At 42.2% G+C, this 21,569-nt stretch overlaps 1 protein-coding gene across 2 annotated transcripts in view; it reads right to left on the bottom strand.

The window, feature by feature from the left end:
- The window catches only part of LOC106610779 (rho guanine nucleotide exchange factor 10), a 93,985-nt gene that overhangs the window by 6,231 nt on the left and 66,185 nt on the right, over positions 1–21,569 (bottom strand). For both annotated transcript variants that reach the window (XM_014210340.3, XM_045723421.2), the window contains 2 exons: positions 9,991–10,133; positions 7,434–7,608 (listed from right to left, as the gene is read on the bottom strand). In XM_014210340.3, the coding sequence (XP_014065815.2) occupies positions 7,434–7,608; positions 9,991–10,133 (318 nt within the window). The remainder of the gene's footprint in view (positions 1–7,433; positions 7,609–9,990; positions 10,134–21,569) is intronic.

Raw genomic sequence — 21,569 nt, 5'->3', positions numbered from 1 at the left:
GTAGGCTACAAATGAAGACAGACACGTCAGGGACGCAACTGTGCGTATCCTTCATATTATAACTGTCCACATTTACTTTCGTCAGCCAACAAGTTGAGTAGGCCTAATGAACAGCAGAAGCACTAGCTTTATGATTATGTCAATCTACTATAACCCCATACTACAAAAAAGTTGACCTATTCTATTGGTGAACTTGTCCTGTGCGATAAATAAATATTCCAAACAGTCTGGGACAATTGTCGGATGCGATAGATCTCAAATGAACTGGACCACTCGCATCAAAGAACCTTTTAAAAGCAATGAGGCTGATGCAGCAGATCAGAACTTTTAGCTTAAAACGTTGATAAATGAATAGGCTATTTCTTCACATTATAAGCACAGCAATGCGCACATGGCAGTAAGTTCCAAAATGCAATCAATTAGTGGGAAAACACCTCAAAAGTTACCACAAATGCTATTATACATGTAATGCTTTATTATAAAAGGTGCATTTTTAATGGTGAAAATTATCTTCCCCAAACTTGAAACTCATGCGCCGCCTATGTATGCCAGTTAGGCTCTACATTAGTTGTAAAGCGTATTAATGTGCTTAATTTTGAGAGGTTATTTGGCCACTTTAGTTGTGATACAAACCTTATAGGGCCTATGGGGGACGCAACTAATATTGTTTTTACATATACTAAATAAGTGTGAAATGAGTTTTGATTTAGAATGGACCATTATCATGCACCTGTCTCAGAACAGGGGGAAAATACATGTCATCTAATGCACTTAAATAGCGAATGGAGGACACTTCCCCCGTGGTTTATTTTCATGCCAGCCAGGTAGGCTATACTCCTGTTGTAAAGCAAAGCAATGTGCTTAATATTAAGAAAGTTGATGAATAAATATAGTAGACCTAGCCTATAGAAAGCTGATGGGATCCTCCTATTTTTAAAAGGCCATCAAAAGTCTAGTTTCTCACGCAATTACATAGCCAGTAGAAATGTTGTGCAACATGAGCTCATGGGCTCTCATGACATGTTTGATTTGATTGGAGTACATTTGCATTGATGGCAAAGTGATTAGAGAGACAATAAGAGTGCTGAGGCAGTTAGCAAGTTCGGTAGGCTACTGATGACCATCAGCATTAGAGCTTGGAAAAGCCTAATTGCTTGTGACTTCCGGTGTGGCAGTAATATGGTCACCATAACAGCCCTAGTAGGGGGTGGGTTAGATATTAAACACTGATCCCATCTCATTAGAGAGATGGTTCATATCAGGCCAAAATCTGGGACCAGAGACAGAGAGGCTACAACCCTACAATCTCTTCCTGTCTCCAGGCCGTGTCCAGGCCGCTGGGTGACCATGCTGAGAGGTGAACGACAGTCCCAGAGCGGTAATGAAGGGTCTGGAAAGACAGTCCCAGAGCGGTAATGAAGGGTCTGGAAAGACAGTCCCAGAGCGGTAATGAAGGGTCTGGAAAGACAGTCCCAGAGCGGTAATGTAGGGTCTGGAAAGACAGTCCCAGAGCTAGTGAGGTAATGAAGGGTCTGGAAAGACAGTCCCAGAGCGAGTGAGGTAATGAAGGGTCTGGAAAGACAGTCCCAGAGCGGTAATGAAGGGTCTGGAAAGACAGTCCCAGAGCGAGTGAGGTAATGAAGGGTCTGGAAAGACAGTCCCAGAGCGAGTGAGGTAATGAAGGGTCTGGAAAGACAGTCCCAGAGCGAGTGAGGTAATGAAGGGTCTGGAAAGACAGTCCCAGAGCGGTAATGAAGGGTCTGGAGGTGTTGTTTCCTGGCCTCCACATGTTTGTCCCCATTAGTGTCCGCATGGCTGTGTATTTAGGTCAGGCCGAACAAAGCCAGTGATACAGAACCTCATCTCCTGCACTCACGACAGACTTGTCTTCTAGGGAACATCAAATACACAATGAAGAAACAAACCATATCGAGGGTGGTTTCTGGGAGATTTTCCCAAATCGAAATTGACCAAACCAAACCCTGTAAAGGGTTAAGGAAGGACAGAGGAGGTATTGTAAAAGAATCACCAAAGCATGGGCGTTTGAGCAATTCAAATGAAAACAGCTATAACCCAATTACACTCAGAGACCACAGTTCTCTGAAATACCGGTTATCTGGAATTCCTCAGTGCAATCAAAGGATTTACGAGGGATCGTTCCAACATGAGCGAGCATGAGAAGGACAACCCCACCTGGAGCATGGAGGACATTTAACACTCCATTCTATGCCAGCAACCGTGAAATCCCTCCAGATATTTGGTGACGTCACCATCAACTAAAAACCCGTCTGAACCTGTGTCTCCTAAAACAAGCCACACTGCAGGAGGAGGTGTGCAACATCTCTAAACTGCTGAGAAAACTAGTTCACATGACACACGGTCTTACCGCTCTCTGCTAGACTTGTGAAACTCTGTAAATACACAAACAGTGTGTAGTTAGTCTGTCTTGGTTCCTGTTTGTTCACACAGTATGTACGGGTGCATCTGGAGTTCCATCTTTAGTCTGAAATAAAACGCTCCAGTTCTACGTCAACAAGCATCCATCACCCTTCACTCTCAACGGGTATTGATCGTCTGGTCCCCTACCACGCCCATCATGGCCCAGTGAAGTTCCAAACAGCTTGAATGACACTACGGTCTGAGTCAGCAGGCTCTGCAGATCCAAAACGTTCTCAAGCCTAGTCAATCAATCAATCTAGGAGCAGCTGCCAACAACTGAAGAATAAGTACCTGGGTGGAACATTGTGGAAAAGCCCGGACCAGGAGCCAAATCCAGGCTTGTAGGGGCATACAATACAACTCCCTCCACGGAGAGAAATCTGAACTTGCCCTGACAAATCACATTCAGATGTTTAGCCAGTGCAGGCCGCCAGTTCAAACCATGGTTGAAGAGAACTGGCAAAACGGTACAGTGGGGGTTGGTTCAGTTGGCTGTTCCACTTTAAGGAAGGAAAACAAACAGAGTCCCATGACAGAGAGATACTGTAGATAAGGCATTAACCCAGTGCTGTTATCAGAGGAAGTCAGCTCTTTGGTGGTACACACAGACCGTAAGAGACCCTGCTTGGCCTAGAGGAGGAAGTCTTTCAAGTCACTGGTCTGAGGTCTCTCCTTCAGAGAAACTCTGTGGTTGATGTATCTTATTAGTTAATGGGACCAAGGAGTCTTCAATTATTCCAGACTGGCTTTATCATTCACATCTGTGTTGAAAACCCTTGCTCAACCTCAAGATTGGTGTTGAGCTGAGTTTCCCAGAAGGGTAGGTGTAGGGTAGGGTTAGTTACTGACTGGATATTCAAAGCATGCTGTACTGAATGAAAGTGAACTCTTGCTTTTCCACAAAGTGATCCCTAAGAGACCCTTAGGTTTATGCAAGCCTTGATTCGATTGCATAATCAAATACTGGAGCACTCTATGCAAGTAAACCATGCACGATGGGACGTATGCCAAGATTTAACACAAGGTTTGCTGTGCAACTTGAAGCCATGATATTGTCCCTTACTCGAATGCGATATATTACATGAAACTTCTTAAATTGGTTATCAAATATTATCTAACTCCCATATGGTGTACTTCTTTGTGTCTAATCTCTCTTTGAAAGTAATATTTAATAGGGTACACAAAACCTTACGGTAATAATGGACGAGGCCAGTAAAATACTCAACTATGTACACAGTCTAGGGCTTATAAACAATGGGCAGGACTCAGCTAACGATAACAATGTTTATTATGCTTTTAAAAGAAGACCGATATGTTACTGTAGGTTAGTCATTACTGGTGACACACACACACACACACACACACACAATACAAATAAAACACTCCACAGCAGAGTCAAGTTTAAAATAATGAATTCAAACTTGAGCTCAAACAGTCGACATCTTCAAAACACTGTGCAACTTCAGGAGGTGAGGAACTAACTAGCTGGACAATAAACACGTCATGACAACATCACAAAAGGAACATCTCAAAACGCAGAGCAACCCTCACGATACGGCTGACGTTAGTACAGTACAGCTGATGACAGAGGACTAGCAGCTGAAACTGACAATCTACAGGATCAAGCCCCGAAAACTCACATCAAACCAACACAGCTGTTGTAGCAATATTAAAGAGCAGCCACAGATGGGAGAGAGAGAGATTATGACTAGTCCTCTGGACTGATGTAGGGCACAGAGCTCTGACAACAGATTACTATTCACAACACAGCTGGCTCCGATGGAGATCCTCACTCTGGTCTGCTGCTTGTCTTTCTGACTGCCATCTGGCCGTCGCTAAGACGTTTGAGGCGAGCTTCACTACCATAAAAAGGACAAATCAAACTTGTCATACTGAAACAACAAACGCCGTATGAGTTCACCAAGTTACGGGACTCTGTAGCAATAAGTGTGTTACTATGGTAACAGCAATTGATGGAGCAACAGAGAAGGTAACTACATACACTATATATATATATATATATATATATATATATATATATATATATATATTCAGTGGAAGTTGAAATTATTGACACCCCTGATAAAGATGAGCAATAATGACTGTATAAAATAAATAATTAAAATACTGAGCTATTAGATAGATAGATAGATAGATAGATATCTATCTATCTATCTATCTATCTATCTATCTCAGACTGTTCCACACGGGAAAAAAATCTCTCTCTCCTGATCAATTATATATATATAATACAATTGATCAGGAGAGAGAGATTTTGTTAAAAGTAATACTATTTCTTTTCTCAAAAAAGGTAGGGGTCAAAATGATTGACACCCCTAAAGATTCTAATAAAATAGTAAAAAGTTTTGTATTCGGTCCCATATTCCTAGCACACAAGGACTACATCAAGCTTGTGACTGTACAAACTTGTTGGATGCATTTGCAATTAATTTTGGTTGTGTTTCAGATTATTTTGTGCCCTATAGAAATAAATGGTAAATAATGTATTGTGTCATTTTGGAGTCACTTTTATTGTAAATAATAATATAATATGTTCCTAAACACATCTACATTAATGTGTATGCTAACATGATTAAGGATAATCCTGAATAAATGATGAATAATGAGTGAGAAAGTCGCAGAGGGTATAACAAAGATCATAATTTGACCCTGACCTTTTTGAGAAAAAAGTATTACTTGTTAAACAAAACCTCTTTCTCTGAGCAATATTGTATTAGTATAAAACATACAATTTACATAAAATATAGCTTGTATTTGAATTGTCTTATTTTCTACAGTTATTATTGAAAGTAGAGGGTGCGGAATCAATCGAGGTGCAACCAATGAAGGCCATTGTAGCCAGAAACATCTTTCTTTTAACTTTTAACTTAAAACACATTGTTAATGGTGAGCGAGTGATAAGCTTTTTCCTTTGCAGTTATTATGCTCATTTTTATCATGGGTGTCAATCATTTTGGTCCCCACTGTACATACATCATAGCACTTGTATGGGATTATGACACACAATGTAATATCGTGTGTCAATCACCACCTTCCGGAGACACCTGAAACCCCACCTCTTCAAGGAATACCTGGGTTAGGATAAGGTAATCCTTCTAACCCCCCCCTTAAAAGATTTAGATGCACTATTGTAAAGTGGTTGTTCCACTGGATATTATAGGTGAATGCACCAATTTGTAAGTCGCTCTGGATAAGAGCGTCTGCTAAATGACTAAAATGTAAATGTAATATTAATTCCTACTGTACACAGAGTACATACTGTTATTATAGTATGTCGACAACTCCTAATGGCTGTCTCCATGCCCCCCCCCCCCCCCCCCCCAGAAGCTTGAGCTAAATCAGATTCTGGATCAAAAGGGTATTACCCAAACTCAGATCAAGCCCTGGGGAAATAACAGATTACTGTGTACTGGGAACCTTTATCCAACCCAAGTGAGCTTTACACAGTCTGACTGGTCTGTACTCGCCATTCATGACTAAACAGTCTTGCAAAATGTACCACGAACTGAGCTAACTTGATCTATGACTATCCTACTCCTCTCTGTGTGACCGGATACGAAGACATCTCTACCTACTGATAAGCATATAGTCTGGCCTACATCTGTAACAGCTTTTAACTAGTTGTAAAAACTTCAAGTTTAAAGGCCCACTGCAGTCAAAATGATGTTTTCCTGTGTTTTATATCATATTGTACAACAGTTGATGAAACTAACATTGTAAAAGTGTTATTTCCTGGTAGTTGCTGGTTGAACATACTATCTACACAGGACCTTCTAATCAGCAGGTTTGCATGGACGGGAGTTTTGGCTTTCCATGGTGACATCACCATGCAGTAAATTGGTTAATAGACCAATAACAAAAAGAGTTCCAAAACGCTCTGCCAATAACAGCTAGTTTTCAATTTTCCCCTCTCCACTCCAACCACTCCCAGACAGTCCTCTTCTCAAGCAAGATTTCTGCAAGATTGGGACTTGAAACTTGTATGCTACCCTCACCCACACCCCAAACAAAACCTAGTAGAGAATGGGATGATGTTGTGTTAAGGATGAATGGTAAATGTTTGATGGTTCAATAAAGGACCAGAATGAGAGGTTCAGGTTTTTGTCTACCCCAGGACTCTTTGAAGAGGACCGAAACAACCAACCTGTCACAACACAACCACAGAGGACACACCTGACTGTGATGTCATCTAATTACAGACAGGCACTGTGTGAGGCAGCCCTTTGAAACTGCGTTTATCATGACAAAGTCCTGCACCATCGGATAAAAGCGGAGGGTATATTTGGGGGGAAAACCCACAAAGTACATGACGACCTGACGACTGATTGTCAAAAGCGATCCACTTCTACTTTGAGAGGACTACTCTGCTCTGTCTTGCTGAGAAATAAACGGTTAATTCCCAGGATCCAGTCATTGAGTGACTTGGTTTAGAGGACACACAGAGAGAACAAAGACATGGGTGTTGGTGGTTTGTGCAAACAAACAGAGTTGATAAGACCACAGTATTACCCATAAATCACAGTACTGCAGGCTGAGGGTTGGCACAGCAATGTAACTGTATACTGATATCCTAAAGGTAAGGTTCACCTTAGAGTGGGTGGTTAAGATGTGGAGAGTGGCTTTGCTATGTGGAAAGTATCTTCTACTGCACAGGAGGTTGGTGGCACCTTAACTGGGGAGGACAGGCTCATAGTAATGGCTGGAACGCAATGAATGGAATTGAACTCATCAAATACATGGTTTCTATGCGTTTGATACCATTCCATTCACTCCATTCCAGCCATTATTATGAGCCGTCCTCCCCTCAGCCGCCTCCTGTGTTCTACTGTATTAGAGAAAATGAGTTTGCAGGACCTATATTATACTAGTGTGTCTTGTATCAGCAGCAAAGATGTTCATACCATGTGTTGAATACCATGCCAGAAAGTGCTGTTGTTGCATACAAGTGACAATTGTGACAACGATATCGTTACCAGCCAGTATGTTGTGTACAGGCGTAGCGACGTTGATGTCCTGTAGAGGCTCCAGGGTCTCCGTGTGGAACAGTCTGAGGGTGGACCCAGAGCTGAAGGCTATCCAGATACCCACTCCAGCCACCACCATGTGGGATACAACCATGCCTTCCTCCTGGTGGGCCTCCAGCTGCCTCTGACAGAGGAAGACGGGAAGAAAGGATATTATACTGCACAGCTCAATGACTCATTGCTTCAAATGTGTTGTCTGTTTTTAGAGTAGTGGGAGAAAACCCTACTAACTTAGCCACCAATCAGGAAGAATCATGTCTCTTCAACAGCCTCACACAGGAAATGCCTTTTACATGATTGTATTTAGCATGACATTATATTTACACATCACCGAGTCACTGAGGAGTAGTCTTAAGGTACAATACAGCTGTCCAAGTGATTTCAGAGGGTGGAGACAGACAGATCATCTGCACTACACTGTCTAAGCTGTGACAAAACACTGACACACTGACAGTAAGCCTGCTAAGAGGGTGAGCCCTGTCCACATCCTAGTAATGGTAGAGTTTACACAGTGGAGATAATATTACTGTTACTGACTTATGGCTAGGGATTATTTTGAGAAACCATACATAAATAATACAAGATCGACGATGTTACTCCAATTGACGTAATAGTAAAATTAGAGAGGTGGTAATTGTGTTTTGATTTGCATGATTGTTGTAGGTAGTGCTGAGCACAATAGCGACATCAGCTTTACTCGAAATATGAGCTATGAGGAAAGTCCTGTCTGCTTCTCATAGATCCACAATTTGATATAAACTTGCCTTGATTTTATTTCCCTAATTACAAAGCCAAATATGACTGAGGGCATTTCAGTTTACCCAATATGCAGTTTACCCTACTCTGTGCCTCAGTTCTACTGCTATCAGTCAGAAAGAATATCAATTGTGGATTTAGTGGTTTTTAAGTAATTTCCCTGCGATTTTCTCAGCCTAGTACCTGGGAGGCACTACTGTACAGCCATCAGCTGAGTGGCATGGAATCTCCCCATCCCTGTTAACGAAGGGAAACTCTACTTGGCCAAGGACAGTCTCACAGGCCTCACAGCAGGGTTCCAGTATTAACAACAAGGACAGTCTCACAGGCCTCACAGCAGGGTTCCAGTATTAACAACAAGATCAGGTATTGTGTCACTGAACCTACATACATTTGAACTTCCCAGATGACCCCTCTATCCTCCTCCTCCTCTCCCTTTCCCCTCCTTTAGTCTCTCCGTCCCCATTTCTCTACCAGTCTCTCTCCTTCCTCTTCACCTCAGTCTCTCCCACTCGTTCCATTTTTGCCTGCCGCTCTTTCTCCCCATTTCTCTACCTCCATCACCATTCCCCCATGTAGGTGCCAGGGTGTAAGCCTTCGGGGAGAAAGGCAGGTGGTCCTGTAATGAGCCTAATTACACTAACTGGATTATGAGTCACTGTGTGTCAGAGGAGGAGGGGAGGAGGGATATTGCTATTCCAGGACGGACAGCAGGTGCTTGTGACCCGGACTGACTCCAGGACGGACAGAGAACACAAACGCCACAGGCCTGGAGAGAGGGAGCGAGAGACCCCTCCCAGGTTCCTCTATACCTCTCTAACGCAATTAAGCCAGAGCCAACCCAAGTGCAGGTGATATCCCAGACATTGGGCCAGAATTAGTAACCTAGAAATACATAACTGGACGTGACATGCCCTCCGGCCACATTCTACATTCTAATGTCTAAGGCTCTAATCCAACCACACTTCATCTAGTCGTTTCACAGTTAATAGCAGGGAGCAACATATCCACATCAACAGTAGCTAGCACTGTATCTTTAAGAGTAAAGCTACCAGAACCAGCGATGCCCTAGAGAGACTGAGCAGAGCAGATGCATGGTGTGGGATGGTAGAATATCAGAACAGAAATGTGAAGTATTCCCAGAAAATGTGATGAATGCACCAACACCCACATCTATGCAACCGCAGAAGGAAACGCCAATGAGTTATGGACAAAATCATTTCCATTTCAGTTAAACTCTGATTGACCTCTTGATCCGTTCGTTTATCGCAATTTATCATCTTCAAATCCTTCATATTTGTACAACGCCATGAGAAGACCTCTTAATATATATTTTTTTATAGAGGCCTTGAAATATAATATTTGAATAGTAGATTGGAGCTGCAAGTCGGACCACCCAACTTTGTAGCAGGTGAACTGTAATAAAAAGGTGTTCTCTACACCACCATGAGCTTGTCCTACATTCCTTTTTCATAAACCTGGGAAGCGGCTAAGATATTGAATTTGTGCTTCCTCTCTCTCTCTCTCTCTCTCTCTCTCTCTCCACACGAGCCTCAGCATCCTGAACTACACAGAGACATGGGAGACTTGGTCAGGTACAGATAAGAGTTATGAGAAAGGAAAGACAAGTACCTCCATGACAGTGTGAATGTGTGTGTGACACCCTCTGGGTGACATAAAAGTTATGAGACAGAGAGAGAGAGGGGCAGGGATCCATAGAGGAAGTGAGATAAAGAGATGGTGTCGTTACCTCCACGGTGTGCGTGGTAGTGCTAATGATGAAGACTTGTCCTCCAGAGGAAGCCCAGACGTGGCCCTCCACAGCTAGCATGGCCTTCACTGGTAGAACCCCAAGCTTCAGCACCTTAGGAGAGTCTGGATTCCACAAGCCATCTGAAACACAAGCAAACACATGCACGTCATAAAAATCCCTTACAATACAGTGGCAAATCACTACAAATCTGGAAGAACCAACAACTGAAGTGGAGAAAATATCACTAAGCAAGAATATTAATGTGTTTGTTAGATATGGTTGATCAGATTATGCATACATTAGTGACAGAGAACCCCTCTTAATGACATCTGCATAATAACACTGGAGACGCCATTGATGGTTTAACAGGATTCACAATGAATATAGATGTACCGAGAGGCATTAGTCATCTGTAGAGCCAACCCACACACTTCCTACATACTGCCGTCTGCCTACTGCTATACAGAGCCCAGGTCTCCACTGTGAACACCCAACACACCACTCTAAAACCCAACACTGGTTACATTACAAATATAGCTAAAACGTTTCTCTGCAGGATTCATCTTTCTCCCTCAGATTATAACCCAACTGCAACAGCTCAAGAACACATATTAGTGTAGGCAGGAGTTGTAGGATTACATCCTTAGGAAAATTCAAGAAGCTTCGAAGTAGTGTAAAATAAGAAGTTAAATTCCTCCAGACACCCAGCTACAGGAAATAGAGGCCTTACCAATTGTGTTTGTTTAAAGGGAACTCACACAGGCAGCTATTGAAAGGTGCGGTGCCATACAGGGAGGAATGGGGGGACTTTGAGGTATAGTAATTACTAAGGAAGTAAGGGGCTCGGGTGGATTAAAAATACTGCTTTGTGTTTATTGTTATAATAACCACAGGGTGTGTGTGTGTGTGTGTGTGTGTGTGTGTGTGTGTGTGTGTGTGTGTGTGTGTGTGTGTGTGTGTGGGAGAGATAAGAACAGAGAGGGATTGAGAGTGAAATTTCAACAAGCTGAAGTGTGCAGGACAAAAAAAAAACTGTGCATGTGTTTAAAACATCATTCTCCATTCCAGCCAGTCTTATGTAACCTGCCTCTCCTCTGTTGCAGCGTGTCTACAGACCCAGTTCTTTCCCTTCTGCACACTAACATTCTATCATGTCAATGTTACTTCTTAGGAACAGCCAATCAGACTGCAGAGAGTGTGGTGTTACAATAGTAGATAGATATACATCTAGATATAAATCTCATACTGAAAGATAAAAGGACAACAAAGAGATCAAGACATAAAACCTGGCACTGATGATGAGGACACTCCCATTCAGGAATTGTACAAGGAAATATCAGGCTACTTCACCACATTACATAATATAGCGGAGACAGCAATGGCATGCTGTCTCCGCTGAGCCATTCACACACACATAAACAAAGAGAAGAACTAGTGTGGCAGAATGGGGCTGGCTGGGGGTTCAGACAGGGCTGTGCCTACGGCATTGTGACATGATCACGCACAATCACTCAGCCACAGGCAGGCAGGGCATAGCCACAGCACAGCTAAACACATGCAATTCAACCTGTGGTGCTCTGGCGATACAGATAGCGACAAACAAACAGTTTGGGGTCACTTAGAAATGTCCTTGTTTTTGAAAGAAAAGCAAATTTTTTGTCCATTAAAATAACATCAAATTGATCAGAAATACAGTGTAGACATTGTTAATGCTGTAAATTACTATTGTAGCTGGACCCTATTCCAACTAAACTACTGAAAGAGCTGCTTCCTATGTTGAACATAATAAACGGCTCTCTATCCACCGGATGTGTACCAAGCTCACTAAAAGTGGCAGTAATAAAGCCTCTCTTGAAAAAGCCGAATCTTGATCCAGAAATTATAAAAAACTATCGGCCTATATCGAATCTTCCATTCCTCTCAAAAATGTTAGAAAAAGCTGTTGCACAGCAACTCACTGCCTTCCTGAAGTCAAACAATGTATACGAAAAGTTTCAGTCTGGTTTTAGACCCCTTAATAGCACTGAGACTGCACTTGTGAAGGTGGTTATTGACCTTTTAATGACGTCAGACCGAGGCTCTGCATCTGTCCTCGTGCTCCTAGATCTTAGTGCCGCTTTTGATACCATCGATCACCACATTCTTTTGGAGAGATTGGAAACCCAAATTGGTCTACATGGACAAGTTCTGGCCTGGTTTAGATCTTATCTGTCGGAAAGATATCAGTTTGTCTCTGTGAATGGTTTGTCCTCTGACAAATCAATTGCAAATTTCGGTGTTCCTCAAAGTTCCGTTTTAGGACCACTATTGTTTTCACTATATATTTTACCTCTTGGGGATGTCATTCGAAAACAATGTTAAATTTCACTGCTATGCGGACGACACACAGCTGTACATTTCAATGAAACATGGTGAAGCCCCAAAATTGCCCTCGCTAGAAGCCTGTGTTTCAGACATAAAGAAGTGGATGGCTGCAAACTTTCTACTTTTAAACTCGGACAAAACAGAGATGCTTGTTCTAGGTCCCAAGAAACAAAGAGATCTTCTGTTGAATCTGACAATTAATCTGGATGGTTGTACAGTCGTCTCAAATAAAAAACTGTGAAGGACCTCGGCGTTACTCTGGACCCTGATCTCTCTTTTGAAGAACATATCAAGACTGTTTCAAGGACAGCTTTTTTCCATCTACGTAACATTGCAAAAATCTGAAACTTTGTCCAAAAATGACACAGAAAAATTAATCCATGCTTTTGTTACTTCTAGGCTGGACTACTGCAATGCTCTACTTTCCGGCTACCCGGATAAAGCACTAAATAAACTTCAGTTAGTGCTAAATACGGCTGCTAGAATCCTGACTAGAACCAAAAAATTTGATCATATTACTCCAGTGCTAGCCTCCTACACTGGCTTCCTGTTAAGGCAAGGGCTGATTTCAAGGTTTTACTGCTAACCTACAAAGCATTACATGGGCTTGCTCCTACCCATCTTTCCGATTTGGTCCTGCCGTACATACCTACACGTACGCTACGGTCACAAGACGCAGGCCTCCTAATTGTCCCTAGAATTTCTAAGCAAACGGCTGGAGGTAGGGCTTTCTCCTATAGAGCTCCATTTTTATGGAATGGTCTGCCTACCAATGTGAGAGACGCAGACTCAGTCTCAACCTTTAAGTCTTTACTGAAGACTTATCTCTTCAGTAGGTCCTATGATTAAGTATAGTCTGGCCCAGGAGTGTGAAGATGAACGGAAAGGCTGGAGCAACGAACCGCCCTTGCTGTCTCTGCCTTGCCGGTTCCCCTCTTTCCACTGGGATTCTCTGCCTCTAACCCTTTTACAGGGGCTGAGTCACTGGCTTACTGGTGTTCTTCCATGCCGTCCATGGGAGGAGTGCGTCACTTGAGTGGGTTGAGTCACTGACGTGGTCTTCCTGTCTGGGTTGGCGCCCCCCCCTTGGGTTGTGCCATGGCGGAGATCGTTGTGGGCTATACTCGGCCTTGTCTTAGGACGGTAAGTTGGTGGTTGGAGACATCCCTCTAGTGGTGTGGGGGCTGTGCTTTGGCAAAGTGGGTGGGGTTATATCCTGCCTGTTTGGCCCTGTCCGGGGATATCATCGGATGGGGCCACAGTGTCTTCTGATCCCTCCTGTCTCAGCCTCCAGTATTTATGCTGCAGTAGTTTATGTGTCGGGGGGCTAGGGTCAGTCTGTTACATCTGGAGTATTTCTCTTGTCTTATCCGGTGTCCTGTGTGAATTTAAATATGCTCTCTCTAATTCTCTCTTTCTGTCTTTCTCTCGGAGGACCTGAGCCCTAGGACCATGCCTCAGGACTACCTGGTATGATGACTCCTCGCTGTCCCCAGTCCACCTGGCCGTGCTGCTGCTCCAGTTTCAACTGTTCTGCCTGCGGCTATGGAACCCTGACCTGTTCACCGGACGTGCTTGTTGCACCCTCGACAACTACTATGATTATTATTATTTGACCATGCTGGTCATTTATGAACATTTTAACATTTTAACATCTTGACCATGTTCTGTTATAATATCCACCCTGCACAGCCAGAAGAGGACTGGCCACCCCTCATAGCCTGGTTCCTCTCTAGGTTTCTTCCTAGGTTTTTGGCCTTTCTAGGGAGTTTTTCCTAGGGAGTTTTTCCTAGCCACCGTGCTTCTTTCACATGCTTTGCTTGCCGTTTGGGGTTTTAGGCTGGGTTTCTGTACAGCACTTTGAGATATCAGCTGATGTACGAAGGGCTATATAAAAATACATTTGATTCATTGATTGATAGCTGGAAACGGAAGATTTTTTTCGGTGAAGATCTACATTGGAATACAGAGGCCCATTATCAGCAACCATCACTCCTGTGCTTAATGGCATGTTGTGTTAGCTAATCCAAGTTTATCATTTTAAAAGGCTAATTGATCATTAGAAAACCCTTTTGCAATTATGTTAGCACAGCTTTAAACTGTTGTTCTGATTAAAGAAGCAATAAAACTGGCCTTCTTTAGACTAGTTGAGTACCTGGAGCATCAGCATTTGTGGGTTCGATTACCTTTCTTCTGAAACTCGTCAGTCTATTCTTGTTCTGAGAAATGAAGGCTATTCCATGCGAGAAATTGCCAAGAAACTGAAGGTCTCGTGCAACGCTGTGTACTACTCCCTTCACAGAACAGCGCAAACTGTCTCTAACCAGAATATAAAGAGGAGTGGGAGGCCCTGGTGCACAACTGAGCAAGAGGACAAGTACATTAGAGTGCCTAGTTTGAGAAACAGACGCCTCAAGTCCTCAACTGGCAGCTTCATTAAATAGTACCCGCAAAACACCAGTCTCAACGTCAACAGCGAAGAGGCGAGTCCGGAATGCTGGCCTTCTAGGCAGAATTACAAAGAAAAAGCCATATCTCAAACTGGCCAATAAAAAGGAAAGATTAAGACGGCCAAAAGAACACACACTGGACAGAGGAACTCGGCCTAGAAGGCCAAAAACAAGGGCATTTGTAGGTGACGGCAAACATTTGAACAGTAGCGTATATATAAAAGTCTGCAGCTTTGCAACTCTGGAATGCAGTGCCATATTGCTGCATTAGTATTTGTTACCTAATCGTATAGCGTTACTTAATGCGTGTGAATGGATTTCGTTTCATAACTGAAATGAGTTTTATATTTAGGCTTATATGGGGGGCGTTTATTTCTTATGGTTCCTTCTTTACCATAGTTCCTTTTAAAATGTAAATGGGACTAATATAAATGCTAATAGCGTCTGTGAGCCCACGCAATGTGACAAGGCACTGGAAGAGCTTTAGCTAGGACACAGATGCACAAGTTTCACCACTGAAGCTAGGATGACTCATCATTCGAAGTCCAAGCTTGAGCTGACACTTTTCTGTCACTCATGTAGAAGAACAAGTATGCAAATGAAAGGAAACCACTTTAAAATTGTCATTCATAACTACCCGTGCATCTCCATCTCTTCTCTCAGTGAAAACATTGAGGGAGCCAAAGGATAGCAGAGAACAACTGACATTTGACAGGGCTGTCAACTCAGCTTTTCCATTCAGTCAAACCAAAAGGGAACGTTCACGAAGTACACTGACAAGTCCATTGAATTGAACAATCATCTGCTGCATGGAGAACAAAGGAACCATCATCTGATGTTTATTGGAAAGAAATATAAACAGTGACATTCTGTTCAACAGAGATGGAACAAAAGTGGGCGTTCTTTCAGCGTTGTAACATTGCCTTCCAGGCTTTACTGAGCTGGTTGAGGATCAGGAAAATGCTTTCCCTTCTTACTTTCCCTCCAGCAGATACCAGTATATCCTCTATCCCCCTCTCCTCTATCCCTCTCTCACACACAACACAAAGTGCCCTGTTGGAGGGAAGGCAGCTTTACTCAACCTGGATTTGGATCAGGGATTTACCACGTTTCCTTCTCACCACCTCTGGATATGTAACTACATATCTGAGAATGCAGTTGGAGCAACTGAACCCCCAGTTGCTGACTCGATTTAGTTTTTCTATTGATTGGCAGGGTAGCATTTTCACCTTGGTTCACCGAGCAAAACAAGTAGCTGACTGAAGCATCCCTGAACCTCAGAGCTGGAAATTAGTTAAAGGTTAAGTCAGAGGCTAGTGGACTAAACTCAACTCCATGATAAACATCTCAATGGAGATAAGTTGATGAGTTTTTGGCAGAGTATACCTCCAGCTACAGTGCATTCAGGAAGAATTCAGACCCCTTGACTTTTCCCACTTTGTTACGTTACAGCCTCATTTTAAAATGGATTAAAATTGTTTGTCCACAATCTACACACAATACCCCATAATGACAAAGCAAAAACTGTTTTTTAGAAATGTATGCACATTTATATATAAAAAAAGAAATTACATTTACATAAGTATTCAGACCCTTTACTCAGTACTTTGTTGAAGCACCTTTGGCAGCGATTACAGCCTTGAATCTTCTTGGGTATGACACTGCAAGCTTGGCACACCTGTATTTGGGGAGTTTGTCCTATTCTTCTCTGCAGATCCTCTCAAGCTCCATCAGGTTGGATGGGGAGCGTTGCTGCACAGCTATTTTCAGGTCTCTCCAGATATGTTTGATCGGGTTCAAGTCCGGACTCTGGCTGGGCCACTAAAGGACATTCAGAGACTTGTCCCGAAGCAACTCCTATGTTGTATTGGCTGTGGGCTTAGGCTCGTTGTCCTGTTGGAAGGTGAACCTTCGTCCCAGTCTGAGGTCCTGTGTGCTCGAGCAGGTTTTCATCAAGGATCTCTATGCTCCGTTCATCTTTCCCTCGATCCTGACTAGTCTCCCAGACCCTGCCGCTGAAAAACATCCCCACAGCATAATGCTGCCACCACCATGCTTCACTGTAGGGATGGTGCCAGGTTTCCTCCAGATGTGACGCTTGGCATTCAGGCCAAAGAGTTCAATCCTCCCTAACCAAGGCCCTTTTCCCCCGATTGCTCAGTTTGGCTGGGTGGCCAGCTCTTGGTGGTTCCAAACTTCTTCCATTTAAGAATGGAGGCCACTGTGTCCTTGGGGACCTTTAAGGCTGCAGAAATGTTTTGGTACCCTTTCCCAGATCTGTGCAGAGTTGCAAAGAAAAAGCCATCTCAGACTCGCCAATAACAAGGAAAGATTAAGATGGGCAAAAGAACAGACACTGGACAGAGGAGCTCTGCCTAGAAGGCCAGCATCCCGGAGTCGCCTCTTCACCGTTGACATTGAGACTGGTGTTTTGCGGGTACTATTTAATGAAGCTGCCAGTTGAGGACATGTGAGGCATCTGTTTCTCAAACTAGGCACTAATGTAATTGTCCTCTTGCTCAGTTGTGCACTGGGGCCTCCCACTCTTTCTATTCTGGTTAGAGACAGTTTGCGCTGTTCCATGAAGGGAGTAGTACACAGTATTGTACGAGATCTTCAGTTTCTTGGCAATTTCTCGCATGGAATAGCCTTCATTTCTCAGAACAAGAATAGACTGACGAGTATCAGAAGAAAGGTTTTTGTTTCTGGCCATTTTGAGCCTGTAATTGAACCCACAAATGCTGATGTGCCAGATACTCAACTAGTCTAAAGAAGACCAGTTCTGATGCTTCTTTAATAAATCAGAACAGTTTTCAGCTTTGCTAACATAATTGCAAAAGGGTTTTCTAATAATCAATTAGCCTTTTAAAATTATAAACTTGGATTAGCTAACAACGTGCCATTGGAACACAGGAGTGACGGTTGCTGATAATGGATCTCTGTATGCCTATGTAGATATTCCATTAAAAAAAAAAAAATATATATATATATATATATATATATATATATTATATATATATAATATATATATATATTAATATATATATATTAATATATATATATTATATATATATAATATATATATATATTAATATATATATATATATATATATATATATATATATATATATATATATATATATATATATATATATATATATATATATATATATATATATATATATATATATATATATTCCGTTTCCAGCTACAATAGTGATTTACAACATTAACAATGTCTACATTGTATTTCTGATCAATTTGATGTTATTTTAAGATGGACAAAAATGTTTTGCTTTTCTTTCAAAAACAAGGACATTTCTAAGTGACCCCAAACTTTTGAACCGTAGTGTATATACATCGGATTTTAGTTTAGCCAGCTAGTCAGGGGCCAACCAGGACCACAGAGAAAGAAAGTGTCATGCAGAGTGGGCACCAATACCAACAGACAGATCTGCAAGGCACAGACATTTCAGTCATGGAAAAAGACCTCAAGGACTTTCCTAGAGAGCCTAAGCTACAGTTCTGAGTCATAAGACTCAGCGAGCTGCATGTCATGCCGATGCAGATGGTGTAATTAAATGTCTGGATGAGATAAACATAGTAAGCCCTTGACAATGGTAGTGTCTCACCAGCCTGTCTTAATGTGCTCATGTTGCTGTCACTAAACTCACTATAATCATTCAACAACAACAAGCAAAGTGTTTTCATACTATGAGAGAGAAAAATACATTCAGACAAAGATACAAGTACAGGCAGATAAACAGATAAAGAGCAGGAGAGAGAGCTAGCACGTTGTCTGACAGTGTGCTAGCGCTGCAGGATATTAAATGGGTCAGCGCTAGCTAGCAGATTAGCGACTTCGCCCAGGCAACCAGGCCAGGCTCCATGGAGACAGACCGCTGTGAGACCTAGTACAGCCAGCCAGCCAGCCAGAGGGAGGCCTTGGTCCCTGGAGCACAGTTAATTCATACTGGTGATTCACCCTGTATGCCACAGGGACTGGGTCAACACACACACACACACACACACACACACACACACACACACCTAACAACTTCTCTGTGAGTCTGCAACCCAGCATCACCCAATTTCCTCTCAACTGTCTAGTTGGGAAAAGGTCAGGTCTTCCTCCAAGAGAGGCTGAATCTGTTCCTCTATTCATGTTTCTAGGTTGGACTGAATGCACAGTAGCAACAACAGCTTACCTTTCCTTGGCCAGATCTGACCTGGCACATCATTTTAAATATAGCAGTCATGCGTAAATACATTAACCTCTCTAGGGGGGGTGGGACGCTACCGTCCCACCTGGCCAACATCCAGTGAAATTGCAGAGCGCCAAATTCAAAAACAGAAATACTCATTATGAAAATTCATGAAACATACAAGTGTTATACATCGGTTTAAAGATGAACTTCTTGTTAATCCAACCACGGTGTCAGATTTCAAAAATACTTTACGGCGAAAGCAAACCATGCGATTATCTGAGAACAGCGCCCAGCAGACAAATCATTACAAACAGTTAACAGCCAAGAAGAGGAGTAACAAAAGTCAGAAATAGCGATAACATTTATCCCTTACCTTTGATGATCTTCATATGGTTGCACTCCGAAGACTCCATGTTACACAATAAATGTTCGTTTTGTTCGATAATGTCCCTCTTTATGTCCAAAAACCTCCGTTTTGTTGGTGCGTTTTGTTCAGTATTCCATTGGAACAAAGCGCTGTCACAAAAGACAGACGAAAAATCTAAAAAGTACCATAAAGGTTCGTAAAAACATGTCAAACGATGTTTATAATCAATCCTCAAGTTGTTTTTGTCATAAATAATCGATCATATTTCAACCAGACAATATCTTCGTCAATAGAAAAGGAGAAAGAAGAAAGGTGCGCTCCCGATCACGCGCCGGCTTCATGTCTGGAAATTTCCACTGTCCACTCATTGAAAGTCCTGTTTCTCCCTCATTTTTCAGAGTAAAAGCCTGAAACAATGCCCAAAGACTGGCCACATGTTGTGGGAGGCATAGAGATTGTGAACTGCGTCATAAGTCTTTGTATGGTGGATAGGCTTTCAATGGAAAAACAGGCCTTTCAAAATAAAGTCTCTTCTTGGATGGATTTTCCTCAGGTTTTCGAGCCATGTGAGTGAAAGGTGCCACAAAGGGGATGCAGCTGGGAAATTCTTGTCTAATTGTGATTGAGAGACTGATGAAGTGTGTACAGCCTGCGCAAGAAACAAAGCAGAGCTCATGCCTTTAATGCAACTCAAATCATCATTAGAGTTGCATCATTTAGCCTTAGTATGTATTAAAAATCGAAACATACAGCTCAACATTTGTATAACAACTAAAGTTAAATAAATAACTACATTTAGAATATAGGAGTACCTGTTTCTTTGCTAACCGCTCAACACAGAATAGCCGCATGTGGGCACTCCCTCAAATCGTTTGGAGAAAATATACTTTATTCAGCTATGTTCGATTGTATTCTTCGTACTATAAAATAATGGGATGGAATTCTAAGCAAATCTTGTCTGCTAAATGAACTAGTGTAGCCCACAGCCATATGGCATAGTCAGATAAAGGGCCTAACATAAAGACAATGCAGAGTATGCTATTCTGTTCTTCTGAAATAGACAACATTTTCTTCATATCTTGTTTCTTTAGACCTGTCTAAAATATATAATGGATTTATTGTGATGTGTAGGCCAGTGGTTCTCAAGCTTTTTAATAGTCCCATACCCCTTAAAACATTCAATCTCCAGGTGCGTACCCCCTCTAGCAGCAGGGTCAGCGCACTCTCAAATGTAGTTTTTTGGCATTATTGTAAGCTTGCCACACACTACATTTATTAAACATAAGAAAGAGTGTGAGTTTATCACAACCCGGCTAGTGGGAAGTGTGCTCAATACTTTTGCTCATTATTGAGCCATCTTACATATAAAACTTTATTTGTTCATCAAAAATTATGAATAACTCACCACAGGTTAATGAGAAGGGTCTGCTTGAAAGGATGCACATAACTCTGCAATGTTGGGTTGTATTGGGGAGAGTCTTAAATCATTTTCCACACAGTCTGTGCCTCTATTTAGTTCTCATGCTAGTGAGGGCTGAGAATATACTCTCACATACAGTTGAAGTCGGAAGTTCACTTACACTTAGGTTGGAGTCATTAAAACTCATTTTTCAACCACTCCACAAATTTCTTGTTAACAAACTATAGTTTTGGCAAGTCGGTTTGGACATCTACTTTGTACATGACAAGTAATTTTTCCAAAAATTGTTTACCGACGGATTATTTCACTGTATCACAATTCCAGTGGGTCAGAAGTTTACATACACTACGTTGACTGTGCCTTTAAACAGCTTGGAACATTCCAGAAAATGATGTCATGGCTTTAGAAGCTTCTGATAGGCTAATTGACATCATTTGAGTCAATTGGAGGTGTACCTGTGGATGTATTTCAAGGCCTACCTTCAAACTCAGTGCCTCTTTGCTTGACATCATGGGAAAAGCAAAAGAAAATCAGCTCCACAAGTCTGGTTCATCCTTGGAAGCAATTTCCAAATGCCTGAAGGTACCACGTTCATCTGTACAAACAATAGTACGCAAGTATAAACACCATGGGACCACGCAGCCGCCATACCGCTCAGGAAGGAGACGTGTTCTGTCTCCTAGAGATGAACGTACTTTGGTGTGAAAAGTGCAAATCAATCCCAGAACAACAGCAAAGGACCTTGTGAAGATGCTGAAGGAAACAGG

This window comes from Salmo salar, chromosome 09, assembly GCF_965601325.2.
Source record: "Salmo salar chromosome 09, fSalSal1, whole genome shotgun sequence".
Lineage (NCBI taxonomy): Eukaryota > Metazoa > Chordata > Actinopteri > Salmoniformes > Salmonidae > Salmo > Salmo salar.
This window is presented reverse-complemented; position numbering and strand designations above follow the sequence as displayed.